Genomic DNA, 13,501 nt, shown 5'->3' with positions numbered 1-13,501 from the left:
GGCTCTGGCGCCCGACTGCCGATTGGCTGAAACGTTTCGCTAAAAAGGAAGACAAACTTCCGCACGGGGCCCACATGGTACGAGGGCCGGTGTGGGCGGGGCTTAGTGCGGGCGGGGCTTAGTGTGGGCGGGGCTTAGCGTGGGCGGGGCTAAGCGTGTGCGTGCCTTAGCTTGCGGGCTAAGCGTGTGCGGCGCTAAGCGTGTGCATCGGGTTAGGCGTGTGACGTGTGAGCGAAGCTGCCTCTTTCAAGATGACCATTTGTACTTTTATTTGACCTTCACCAGGAAATGTTCTCTTTTCAAAGTGTGGTCTGGCCAAGTAAGCAGCATCGCAAAGCAAACACATGATCAAAGTTACAGAAGTATCGATGATCCAGTAGGACATCCGTCTTAATCCGGCACCAAACTACCAATCAGAAGCCTGGCACCAAAGTCATCCCAGGCTGGTGACAGCCGGTGATTAACTGCACAACGCCTCACTTTGTCTTGGTCGTGATGGGGAGATGGAAAGTTCCACGGGACAGCTTCTCTGGGTGTGTGCAGGAATGGGCAGGGACGAAAGGTGAACTCGATTGAACTGTGCTCAAAGGAGCAAATTGTTGTTTACAACGCGATCAGGCATTTGATCAGTTTGATTGATTTGAAACAACATTCCGTGAGCAGCAGAGAACGCGCGCTGAATTGATGGATGGTATTTGTCGTTGTTCAGCTCTCACACCAGCAGTGAGCTCCACTCAATACGGTCAAGCGGGGGGTTGAACCATGACCGGTCTGGAGAATGTACTGTTTCACTATTTTAGTCATTTAGTAGATTCTTTTAACCAAAGCAATTTACTGCAACTTCGATGCAGACGGTAGAGATTGGGGTTCGCAGCCTGAATGTGGTCGTTGGGGAGCCAAATAACGCTTAGCAGGTAACAGGAATGTACTGAACAAGTACAGAAAGTAAAATAACCGAAACAAGTGGGGAACTTAAATAACAACAACACAGTTGAACAGAATCCCTAACACAGGAGGAAGGGATTTCATCAACGAGGACATTCAGGGAAAACCATCTAGAGGGGGTCAAGATGGATGGGTTCGTACTGATGGGGCTGAGGTGGTACATGAGACAGAAACGTTGGGAAACCCCCCATGTATGTGCTTACGTACATTTACATTTAGGGCATTTAAAATGTATTTTTTTATCCAAAGCGACTTACAATAAGTACATTTGTCAGACGGAAGAGATACAAAAATATATCTCTGTCGGTACAATAAGGATGTTCATAGAACCAAGTGCCGAGGACTAACCATCACTAGGTTAACCCATTCCCCGTATACAACAGAGATAGCTAGGATAAGATGCTACACCATGCTATTTACTGTCGGGCTGGGCTCGATTTCGATTTTAGCGTCAAACGATAGGAAAACTAATATAATCAAGATTTCGTTTTTTACATTTTTATTTATTTTATTTTTTTAATGTTTTATAGAAAGTGCAGAAGAACAGCTGGATACACATCTGTACATTCTTATAGATTTGAACATTTTCTTTTTGACCATTTTGTGTGTTTTTTTATGGCGAAATTTCAAAGTTCTCAGTTACAAAGTGATTTTATGGGAGAGACATGCTGAATAAATACATCATGCTTTGAAACTCGTTTGAATAATCGTGATTTCAATATTGACCAAAACAATCGTGATTATGATTTTTTTTTCCACAATCGAGCCGCCCTGGAGTACTGTTTTTAAGTGTCCGTGTGCTAGCGTCCTGCGCTGTGCTTCCCCCCTGGGGGTCCGTCGTTCACGATTCCGTCTCGTTCCCCCCCCAGCTGCACTCCCTGCAGAGCCAGCTGGAGTTCCAGGAGCAGTCCATGGTGGAGAAGTCTCTGGTCAGCCGGCAGGAGGCCAAGATCAGAGAGCTGGACACCAAACTGGAGTATGAGAGGACCCAGATCAAAAGGCTGGAGGTAGGACCCCCACCGTCAGCACCAACCCCGGACCCCCCTTGAACCCCAACAGACACACACACCGTCCACTCTTGTCCGTAGCCGGCTATGATGTCACCGAGGTCCGGACCTCGCTAACTTTTTTCTAGGGCTAAAAATCGAATTATAAACTAAAAACTAAACTGCATACAAAATCAGCCATTGAGAACTTCTCCGAGATGAGTGAACGGTTAATTCAATTAAGACTTGATACTTTGTGTCCGCCGTGTGCGACATCGGTTTGTGCGTGCACGGGCCGAGCATGCCCCCAACAAAACTGAACCCCTGCAACTGAAGCTTATTCTCCCAGATCCACGTGTCCACCATCAGAATTTCAATCGGAATCGAGAATTAGTTAGAGACAGAGTTCTGCGTGATTGTGCTGTGTTTTTGCAAGTGCGTCGAGTGTCCGTTTCGCATGTCTGTGTTTGTATGGATGAATATGTATGTAGAATCAGGTTAGACAAGGAACGTGCAAACATGAGGGATTGAACTCTGAGTGTCTTTCAGCTGGGAGTCGAACACGTTCTGCTGTCCCCTAATGACCAGCCGGTCTGACATCATGTACGATCCGTTTAGACAATAACAGAGCCTCTCAACCCCCGCTCGTCCCAGGTCATCTGTTTATCATTCCGTCCAATTTGCTCCACGCTGATTGGATCGGACGTCCGATGGTTGTGAGGTAGTTTATTGACCTCCTGTTGGAGGGGCTTTGACTGGCTGTGACCTCCTTCCTGGTCCGTCTTGTCGGGGGGCTCACAGAGGAGAGACAGGACGGACTTATTGTTTTCATGATATTCGGCTCAATCTGAAAACTGAACTGATGATTCTTTCCTTCAGGGAAGGATTGTAATATAATCATTTAGTAGTTTATTTTAGTATTTGGGGATTATAGATTATTGTACTGAAACTATGGTTATTTGTCATTGTTTTCTGAATTTAACTAAATTGTTGGGCTTCGGTGGGACAGGATTGATCGAGGGAGGTATCAACGAGTAGCATAGGACCGCTGGCGGGAATCGAACCTGCGGTCGCTGCGTTTTGTATCCCACCAGCGCGCTGAGCCGCAGACGTGACCCCGTCTCTGTGATCAATGGAACCAATGGAACGGCGCTGGTGGAACCTCTGGCTGTGTGACGTTCTCCCCAGAGCCTGGTGAGCCGGCTGAAGGAGAACCTGGAGAAGATGGCGGAGGAGAGGAACCAGACGAGCACGGCGGAGAACCGGGAGAAGGAGCAGAACAAGCGCATGCAGAGACAGCTGAGGGACATCAAGGAGGAGATGGGGGAGCTGGCCAAGAAGGAGACGGAGGCCAGCCGCAAGAAACACGAACTGGTGAGCTCCTCATAACCTCCTCTTCCTCTCCTCCTGACCTCCTCCTCCTCCTCTCCTCCTGACCTCCTCCTCTCCTCCTGACCTCAGCTCCTGACCTCCTCCTCCTCCTCCTCTCCTCCTGACCTCCTCCTCCTCTCCTCCTGACCTGAGCTCCTCCTAACCTCCCTATCTCCTCCTCTCCTCCTGACCTCCTCCTCCTCCTCTCCTCCTGACCTCAGCTCCTCCTAACCTCCCTATCTCCTCCTCTCCTCCTGACCTCCTCCTCCTCCTCCTCTCCTCTGACCTCCTCCTCCTCCTCCTCCTCTCTTCCACTCTTCCTCCTCTTCTCCTGACCTGAGCTCCTCCTAACCTCCTCCTCCTCCTACTCTCCTCCTGACCTGAGCCCCTCCTTTCCTCCTGACCTCTTCTTAACCTCATCACCTCCTGCTGACCTGAACTCTTCCTAAACTTCTGACCCCCTTCTCGCCTCCTCCTGTCCTCCTGACCTCCTCCTATCCTCGGCACCTGACCTCCTACAGACCTCCTCTAACCTCCTCCTGACCTTCTCCTAACCTGACCTCCTCCTAACCTCCTCCTGAATCGCTCCTCTCCTCGTCACCTGACCTGACCACCTGACCTCCACCAGGAAATGGACATCGAGAGCCTTGAGGCGGCCAATCAGAGCCTCCAGGTGGACCTGAAGCTGGCCTTCAAGAGGATCGGAGACCTGCAGGCCGCCATCGAGGACGACATGGAGACGGACGACAACGACGACCTCGTCAACAGGTGGGCGGGGGCGAGGAGGGGGGGGGGTTGCGGGTGTGTGTGTCATCTTGTATTTGTGTGTGTGTGTCAACCTGTATTTGTTTGTGTCAACCTGTATTTTTGTGTGTGTTTCTGTGTTTCAATCTGTCTTTGTCTGTGTGTGTGTGTGTGTGTGTGTGTGTGTGTGTGGTTTACCAACAGGTTTTATTTGGGTTCACAAAGACTGGGGACCCACTAAGCCGTATATGTTGTGTGTTTGTTTGTATTCATGTGCGTGGTTCTGTGTGTCTGTCTGTGTGGGACACAGAGTTTTGAGCAGTTGTGTTGTGTTTTCGTACGAGTGTTGAGTGTGGGTTTGTGTGGGACACAGGGTTTTGCATGGTTGCGTTGGGTTTTTGTAAGCGTGTTGAGTGTCCGTTTCTGTTTTTATGTGACAAGGAGTTTTGTGTGTTTGTGTGGGTGTAAGCGTGTGTGGGAGGGTGTTTGTGTGTGTTTGGGCTTCCTCGACTATGTATCTTGTCGTTTACTCTGTCCCACGCTGCTCTCTATTTCCCTTCTCCTCCTCTCCTCTTCCTCCTCCTCCTCCTTCTCCTCCTCTCCTCCTGCTCCTCCTCCTCCTCCTCCTCCTCCTCCTCCTCTTCTCCTCCTCCTCTGCTCCTTCTCTGCCCCCTCACTCCTCTCAGCCTCCAAGACATGGTGACAAAATACCAGAAGAGAAAGAGCAAAACGTGAGAATGGGAGCGAGCCCGTCCTATCTGCTGCTTGTAATTGTGTTTTTCTTGCCCATTTCCGCCCCAGCGGGAGCATGGCGGCGCCGTGTCTCTGAAGCTTTGAGGTGTTTGTTTGCCATACTAACACGTCAAACAACACACACACACACAGGCATGCACACCTCATCATTCATCTCTACTCCAAAACCCCTGTGTTGTGCTAAGGTGCTAAAGCATGAGCTGCTCCTTCATCATGAGGTGTGAACAGCCATTGTTTAATGTGCATGTCGTTTCATGTGCATGTCGTTCTGCTACACCACGCTGTGTATTTGGAACCTTTATCGTCACTGTTTTACCGTTAACTAGTGCTGGCGGAGTTTATGGTCGCTGTCGAGTGCCAATTATGCGCCTCTAGCCCTGTGATTGGTTGAAACAAATACGAAACGAAAGAAAGCGAAACGCCCTGTTCCCCCAGATCTGAGCGAGTCCACAACTAGACTAAATGTTGATATGCAAAATTAGGTTAGAGGCCGAGTGTGGTTGTGTTTTGTAAGCGTGTTGAGTGTCCCTTTGTGTCTTTACGGGACACAGAGATTTGCGTGGTTGAGGTGAGTTGTCATCACGCATCATCATTCAACTCTACTCTCAAAACCCTGTGTTGTGCTAAGAGCTTACATGCTAAAATACGAGCTACGCCTTCGTCTCGAGGCCTTCAGCCATTGTTTCCTATGCATGTCCTTCTGCTATACCACGGCGGTGTAGGCTTGTTTGTGAAGGACAGCGGATTATAAAGAATCTGCTGTCGGTAAACCTCAGGTCTTCCCTTGAGTGAAGATTCTTCGCTGAAAGGCTGCCAAGGTCCGGCATTTCTGCGGTGTTTTATGCCTCTATTCATCCAGGCGATGTCATTCCTAGAATTTATAAGCTGACAAACGGTGGTGACAGCCACGACGAGAGCGACTGCACACAGAAATCTCTGGCTTTTAGCGTCGGGATTTCAGAGTCTGACACCCTCAAGAATTCAACCTTGGAGGCAGAACAGAACATATGAAGGAGAAATAGTTTGAGCGGAAAGTTTTCCTTCTTTCTTCTGCTCACATTTGGAGGCAGACACCGGATAAGATTGCGTGTGCACACGTCGGGCTGGAAAGAGTTCACTTAACGCAATCGTGTTGCCTGTCTACTGTGGGCTTTTAATTCCATTAAAAGGCCGTGCATGGCTGCATGGCTGCATGAGGCATTAGCTCGAACACACGAAGCGCTCTGGAACAAGACCAGGGGGTACGGCCTCGCGCCGCTGTGATCACTTCATTATTAACACCAATTAACCCGCCAGGCGTCACATGCACTGAGATAAAACCACGACCTCACCCTCATGTCTCGCGTGAGTGGGCGCGTCGACTATTAAACACGTAATTGGGGGAGTATTGATGATATCCTACCCCAACTCTGGTGTCATTCACGTCGATCCATTTGCTTTCTGTTTCCTCACAACGGCTCTGACACCCACGTCGAGTTAGATCATTTAGCTGGTCGTCAAAACATGGTGAGACCGAGGGGGAGAGAAAGGGAGAGTGGGAGGGAGGGAGAGAGAAAGGTTTGGTTCTGCAAGCGAGACACAGGCCTCAGTCGTTCCATCTGTTGAAACCATGTCTCTCACACTCTTTCTCGGTCTCTCTCTCATTCGCTTTCTCTCTCTCACACTCGGTCTCTCTCTCTCTCTCTCTCTCTCTCTCTCTGTCATTCTCTCACGCTCACTCTGAATGGAGGTTTGCAGAAGAATGGTCTCACACTCTCTGAGTCAAGACTTATTGCTATTCACTTTTCAATAGACGTCACTGTGTATCCAAGCCTGGAGGGAGGGAGAGGGAGGAAGGGAGAGAGAGATAGGGTGAGAGAGGGAGTAGGAGGAAAGAGATGAAGAACCAACATTTGTTCCTGCCCTAACCTTGATGCGCCAGTGGTGTCCATTAACAATAATGTCAGGAAATTGACGGTAATTTGCAAAGCGGCCTTTTCTCTGGATAATTCGCGTTACCTTTTGGACGGGGTGGCGAGGTAATGGCTGGCGCGCCCAGACAAGTGGGCGACGGCGTGAAACCGGCTCTGGAACATTAGTATTTATAGGCGGATAAACACGCGCTCCCTGAGCCATTTAGCATAGCTCTCATCTCCCCGCGATGCCCTCGTCCCACTTACACACCACTCCTCTCCGTTTCGACAAAGTAACAAACGAAAAATAACAACAACAACAGTGTTTTGTGCTGCCCCGGTCGACTGCTCTTTTCGCGGTGATACTCCCGCTCTAACGACCGGTGTCGTTATCCTCTGACGGCTAGCATCGGGCTAATGTCACGGCCGCGCTAATTACTCCTCCAGCGCCGCGTGATGAGAGTGTGTCGAAGGCGTCACAAAGTGTTTTGATAGCGCCGAACAACACCCCCAGAAGGGCTGATATCTCTTGAATATATACTTCCAGGTTAGCGGGGTGTGTGTGTGTAAGGACCCGCTGGAGTGGAGGCGCGGCGGCTGATGTTGAGGATAAGTATTCCTGACAAAGATTTACAACCGGGGGAGGCGGGATGTCGGAAGGGATTAGCGTCCGGCGCTACCTTAGCCGCGCGGCGCAGGCGCGGACGCCTCGGGTCCGGTTAGCCGTCTGGTGCGCGGGCCGCCGACAAATAGCTTGTGACACCGTTTGCACGGCGTTCATTGGCCGAGGCACCTCGCCGCACACTCGGCGTCCATCCGTGTGTGTGTTTGCGTTTGTGCGCGGAAGAAGGGAGAGTTTGATGGTGACGCTTTAAAGGTAATTCGTGGAGAAGGACGACGAGTCGAGCAGGTGAAGAAATATCGCATCAGTGTCGCCACGACGACGAACGGGGCCCGGTGTCGTGCCGTCTGAGCTCAGATCAAAGGTCGGACTTCATTGGAGAGCGGAGGCAGTTTGATTAACTTCAGAACCATCAGAAAATACATAACCATTGAACAAGCGATGCAGAACAAAATATCTTGATCCCTAGCGGAAAATACTAAATTATCAAAACATATTTTATTTATTACATTTCAACTGTATCAATTCCATGTGGAATCACCAAATAACTTTCGAAACACTAAAGCAATGGCAAAATAAAAAAAACAAGTATATACGTGACCAAATTGAACAGCCTTATAATATAAATAACATCAATAATATAAATCTTTATCCTTTAGTTTTATGCAGTAATAACACCAGAACATTGCATCTAAAGCGCCTTTACTTCAGTAGCGGTTTGGGATTAGCCTAGCTTCACTCGCCCCAGGCGCTGTTCTCCCCGGGGGGCCGGTACCAGAGATCTTCAGAGCGGCCCGCCCACCGCCCCATTCTCCAGGGTGGAGCTGGTGGGTGGGTGCTGCTGGAGCTTTGTTCTCCCTGTCAACACGACGCGGCGTTCTGACAGGCTGACGGAGCGTCGCCTAGCGACCGCCGACAGAGACGCGGCGCAGCCCGCGTGTAAATATGTTGTCGGTTGATGAGGCCCAGCCGGCTGTCATCGACATCGGTCCTGGAGTCGTTCCTCCTCCTCTTCCTCCTCCTCCTCCTCCTCCTCCTCCTCCCCCTGCTCAAAGGCCCAGGTAGGCAGGCAGGAGATGAAAGCACCAGCGACGGATTTATATTCCGTTTTCGTGCCTCAGTTAAGGGGAGCGACTTTGAACCCTGGGTACACTTTAAGATGTGAAGTCAGCATACAGAATCAGTTTAATCATATTTCACGTTGCAGGAATCCACCTCTTTGGAATTTGACTCGGGGACACGATTGTAACACAATTAATGCTCTCTAACCGTCGCTAAATATCTTTCGTTATTTACGACAGTCGAGGAGGAGATAGAAATTGAGATATGGAAACACACACTTTTTTTCCGCTCGTTTTCATGCCCAGCTGTCGTCTCGGGTTTATGCATCGCGGTGACATTAATAAAACGCTGGCATCCACAGAAACCTCATTTATCGTCACAGCTCATTCCGCTCCATGAGACGGCACAAAGGGCGGCCATCTTGACGCCCACAGCCACTCGGCCACAGAGGGGCTCATCTCCCATCGAGCGCAGCGCGCTCCTCACAAAGGCCTTTAGCCGCTGAGGCGAGAGCTGCCGGATCCCCCCCCCCCCCCCCCCCCTCTCTCTTCTGCTCCATTTACCCCCTGAACATCCTCAGACAAAGAGATGCATAATTCAGAAGCTCACCTTGGACATAAACACAGATGAAGGGGGATTAACCTTATTTCCATCGCGGCTCTAATGCGCCGGCTCATTAGCGGCCGTGGATGGCTGCCGACGGATCGCTATGGACGAGGTCCGGGGGCCGCAAGGTTGTCTGCTGATCTCCCCTCCCCCCCCCCAATCAGCGGTGGCTGACAGGTTACATGTCAGGCCGGCGCTGGCAGGCTGGCCCTAGCATGCTAGGTTAATTAGCCCTTCAAGAGCCTCGTTTACATTCAGCTGGGGGCCCCCGACGCCCGGATCATCAGCACGCCGCCATGCATGTCCCCCGGTCTCTTGTTTCACTCCTTGTACCTCCAGCTCATGGCTGTAGCTCATCCTAGAGAGTCCCTCGCTGATTGCCTCGCCGTCCCACGCACCCTGAATGTACCGGTACGTTCCCCCCCCCCCCCGGCGGTGACACGACTACCACGGCGACGGGCGTCACCTGGTAGCTCACGCACCGCCGTCCTCCGACTCACTTTCACCTTCCTCTCCCGGCGCAGCGGCGACGAGACGGAGACGGACTCGGAGGTGGAGGACCGCGTGGACGGCGTCAAGTCCTGGCTGTCCAAGAACAAGGGCTCCACCAAGGCCCCGTCGGACGAGGGCAGCCTGAAGAGCGCAAGGTCAGTGGCTCCCCTCCCTCCCCCTCCCCCCTGCCCTCCCTCCCTCCCTCCCTGCCCTCCCTCCCTCAGGCCCTACAACCTACACACCACTCCTCCGTGTTGCCGTAGCCTCGTGGGAACAACCCCACCTTGCCCCCACCGCCTCCCCCTCGAAACGAGTGCTCCCCCGGGGCGGGGCTCTGGACGGGGGCCGGGTGAGTGTTCCCTATGATGAGGTGTCAACGGTCCCTCGCAGCCATCTCCCTAACGACGGCGGAGGTCGCGCTGACAGATTTATGGAGGTGGCCGGTGGCCAGTTGGCATGGCTGCTAAATGGTCCCACTGACTAGTGAGATGTTCCCTCTGCTAGATTACCCTTCTGACTGTATACATAGCCGCCATAGCTCAGGTTATTCTCGCTCCTTCGGCCTCCACCTCCTCCTCCTCTCCCCTCCTCCTCCCTCTCCTCCTCCTCCTCCTCCTCCCCCTCTCCCTCTCCCTCTCCTCCTCCTCCTCTCCCCTCCTCCTCCTCCTCCTCCTCCTCCTCCTCGCCTCTTGACTTTGAAGACGCTGCCAAGGACGAATGCAAATGACAAAGAATCGTTCTCATTCCTGCGAGGCGGGAAAGATGTGATACACTGCTGCACGGTTTCAGACGAGCACAGAGAAGTATAGCACGGGTCCACCGGGCTACGTCTCTTCCTGTAGCGTGTGATTAAAGAAGCGCACGTGTTTAGGAAACACACTCACCTTTTCCCTTGTTTAAATTCACCCTCTCTTCCTCCTTGTATATTTCCGTTTCTCCTTCCTCTCCCTCGTTTGCCCCTGATGTGTGGTGTGAACCAATCAGACACGCGGCCAACGCGGACCCCAAGGAGGGGAAGGAGGGCAAGGAGAAGGCGCCGGACGGGGGGAAGGCGGGTCAGGAGCCGGACCTGAGCCGCTCGGTGTCGGTGATGAGCACCCTGAGCTACAGGAAGCGCTCCAACCTCAAGGACTCCATCGGGGGGAAGGGCGACGAGAGCTCGCTGTTCAGCACGCTGAAGGAGCAGCCCGACGGCCACGACCACGCCGCCCTCCGCAAGGCCAAGGCCAAGCCCGGCGGCGGCGACGCCCCCGACGACCGCAGGAAGTCCACGGCCGACGACATGGACGACCGCGGCTCCGTCATCTCCATGGCGTACTCGGAGGCCGCCAGCCGCGCCCGCAAGGGCCTGGACCGCCGCTGGGCCGCGTCCCGCAGCGGCGGCGCCAGCCCCGACGCCGACTCTGTGGTGTCCTCGCTGGCGCCCAGCCGGCTGGCGGCGCGGCGGCCGGCGGCGTTCGACGACGACGACGACGACACGTCGACGATCAGCAGCGTGAGCCGCTTCAGCCCGCGCTCCCTGCAGCGCAGCACCTCCTGGAAGGAGGAGCGCCGCGGCGGCTCACGCGTGTCGCTGGCGCGCAGCTGCGGCCTCAGCGAGTTCGGCGTGTGCATGGACGAGGACGAGGACGACGCCCGCAGCCAGGCCTTCACCGAGCGAGGGGGGTCCTCCTACAGCCCCCGCTCGCCGCACAGCCGGAGCTACTCCCAGCCGCCCCGGCCGCGCTCCTCCGAGGGGAACGGCGCGGCGGCGGACGCCTCGGACGCCAAGTCCGTCACGCACCGCAACTACCTGGACCCCGACCTGGAGGCGGCCATCAACGAGGTGCTGAGCTTCAAGCCCATCAAGTTCAAGAGGAGCAAGATGGAGGACTCTGGCGATGAGGGGGAGGCGGGGGAGGGCTCGGTGGCACCGGGGGGGGGAGGAGGAGGAGGAGGAGGAGGAGGAGCGGGGGAGGACGGCCGGAAGGGCGTGTCTCGGCTGAAGGGAGACGACGAAGGCCCGGGCCGGAGCACCACCACCTCCTCCGGCCTGTCCCGCTCGGCGTCGGGCTCGGCGCTGGACTACAGCCACCGCTCGGCCAGCAGCTTCAGCTCCGCCTCCAGCCGCAGCCGCAAGCCCAAGAAGAAGAGCAGGGCGTCCTCCTCGGAGAGCTCCTCCTCGGACGGGGGCCACAGCCGGAGCCGCAGCTCCAAGGGGAAGAAGAACAAGAAGTCCAAGAAGAGGTCCAAGAAGAAGGAGGCCAGTGAGTCGGAGGACTCCTCCTCGTCTTCCTCTTCCTCCTCCTCCTCGTCCTCCTCCTCCTCCTCGTCTTCGTCCGGGAGTTCCTCGTCGGGCTCCACCATCTCGTACCGGAGCTCTAGCAGCGTGAAGAAGGGTCTGGCGAGACGCCCGCGGCTCTCGGACGACGACGACGACGACGCTCCGCCCCCCAGCCGCTTGGCGAAGCACGGCAAGAAGGAGGGCAAGAAGGAGGGCAAGAAGGAGAAGGAGGGCAAGAAAAAGGTGGACAACCTGGTGATGAAGTACCTGTACCAGCCCGACAGCGACTGAGAGCCCAGGCCGGGTGGGACGGCGTGCGGTGAGGCCGAGAGCCGCCGGAAGCACCCAGAACGAGCCGAGTCGGGAGCGTTGGCCAAAGACTAACCCACTAACGGAGTCTGTTTACGAGCGGATGCATTATTAAACACCACCCTGATGAGTCTGTGTGCTGGAGTGATGAAATTGCCTGGGAAAGTCAAAGTAACAACAACACGCCTGCTGTTGCATGCTTCTGCACTGGTTGAATGGAAGGGGGTTGGCCGCTCCTCGTAAGCGATGCCAACGGTGCACATGTGCTGCTGGCGGGAGGTGACGTTACCGGCTCACATCCCTGGTAGTTTGTCTAGCTCCTCAGCCCTGGAGTCTCCTGCAGTCCGCTGGCACCGAGCAGGGGACGGGGAGACGCTTCCCAGACCCCCCACTCGCCCGACAGCAGATCAGCTCGAGAGAGAGGGTCGTGAATTAGCCTGTTCTGGATTACATGTTGGCGTGTTGCCACGCCTGGTGCTTGATCCCTATGTCTTCAGAGAGAGGGAGGGGGAGGGCGGGAGAGGGAGGGGGAGGGAGAGAGGGAGGGAGAGGGAGAGAGGGAGGGAGGGAGGGAGGGAAGGAGAGATGGAGGGAGGGAGGGAGGGAGATGCATGCGGTCATGAGAGGGAGAGAGGGAGAGGGAGAGAGAGGGAGAGGGAGAGAGAGAGAGGGAGGGAGAGAGAGAGAGGGGTAGGGAGGGAGAGGGAGAGGGAGAGGGAGAGAGAGAGAGAGAGAGAGAGAGAGAGATTGCACTAAAGACAGAGGGAGAGAGATTGCACTAGAGAGAGATAGATTCTTAGAATAGTTATTTCCCAACAAGAGTGTCTAAAGGACGGGCTAGCCTTGTTGAGGAACATGAATCTCTCTGCCGTTCTGTGAGGCTGAGTTACGTCTCTTTAGATGTGCATTATCGCCCGCTCACAGACGGACGCTGTGACCCCCTGATCCTTTTAAAGCAGACCGAGGAGCTTTTCAAGAAGTGCGTCAGACATAAATAATTGTGGACGCCGACCGGAGAATAACTTAGCGACGGAGTGTGTCGTGTGAGGCCGCCGCAGAAACAGAGGCCTTGGGTTTGTCCGGAGTGCTGTGTGGATAGCATGTTGCATCGCTCCCGGCGTGCTCCTGTTCCCCTGCCCTTGTGTTGTCCTCCGGCGGAGACGCGCTGCTCACGCACGCGGAGACGCAAACTCCGCCGTCGGGTTGCATGAGGAGGACACCCTCCCTCTAGTCTCTCTCTGTTCCCGCCTGCCCCCCGCCGCCTCGAGATGTTTGCTCCCTCCGCACGTGACATCGCTGACGCTCTCACACACAGGAAACACGCCGTCCCCGTGTTCAGCAAGTAACTGTGTGTGTGTGTGTGTGTGTGTGTGTGTGTGTGTGTGTGTGTGTGTGTGTGGTGTGTGTGCGAACCTGTGTGTGTGTGGGGTGTGTGTGTGTGGTGTGTGGGGTGTGT

At 54.4% G+C, this 13,501-nt stretch overlaps 1 protein-coding gene across 1 annotated transcript in view; it reads left to right on the top strand.

Annotated features, from left to right (window-relative positions):
* Nucleotides 1-12,514, top strand: part of LOC307077551 (unconventional myosin-XVIIIa-like) — a 69,758-nt gene extending 57,244 nt beyond the window's left edge. The window contains exons 23-28 of the mRNA XM_079738979.1: nucleotides 1,815-1,952; nucleotides 3,120-3,305; nucleotides 3,931-4,070; nucleotides 4,733-4,777; nucleotides 9,506-9,628; nucleotides 10,458-12,514. Coding sequence (XP_079595105.1) covers nucleotides 1,815-1,952; nucleotides 3,120-3,305; nucleotides 3,931-4,070; nucleotides 4,733-4,777; nucleotides 9,506-9,628; nucleotides 10,458-12,027 — 2,202 coding nt within the window. The 3' untranslated portion in view covers nucleotides 12,028-12,514. The remainder of the gene's footprint in view (nucleotides 1-1,814; nucleotides 1,953-3,119; nucleotides 3,306-3,930; nucleotides 4,071-4,732; nucleotides 4,778-9,505; nucleotides 9,629-10,457) is intronic.
* The last annotated feature ends 987 nt before the right edge of the window (nucleotides 12,515-13,501 follow it).

Source organism: Pollachius pollachius, assembly GCF_949987615.1.
Source record: "Pollachius pollachius genome assembly, chromosome: 6".
Classification (NCBI taxonomy): domain Eukaryota; kingdom Metazoa; phylum Chordata; class Actinopteri; order Gadiformes; family Gadidae; genus Pollachius; species Pollachius pollachius.
Note: the sequence above shows the minus strand (reverse complement) of the source record. Positions and strands in the feature narration are given on the sequence as shown.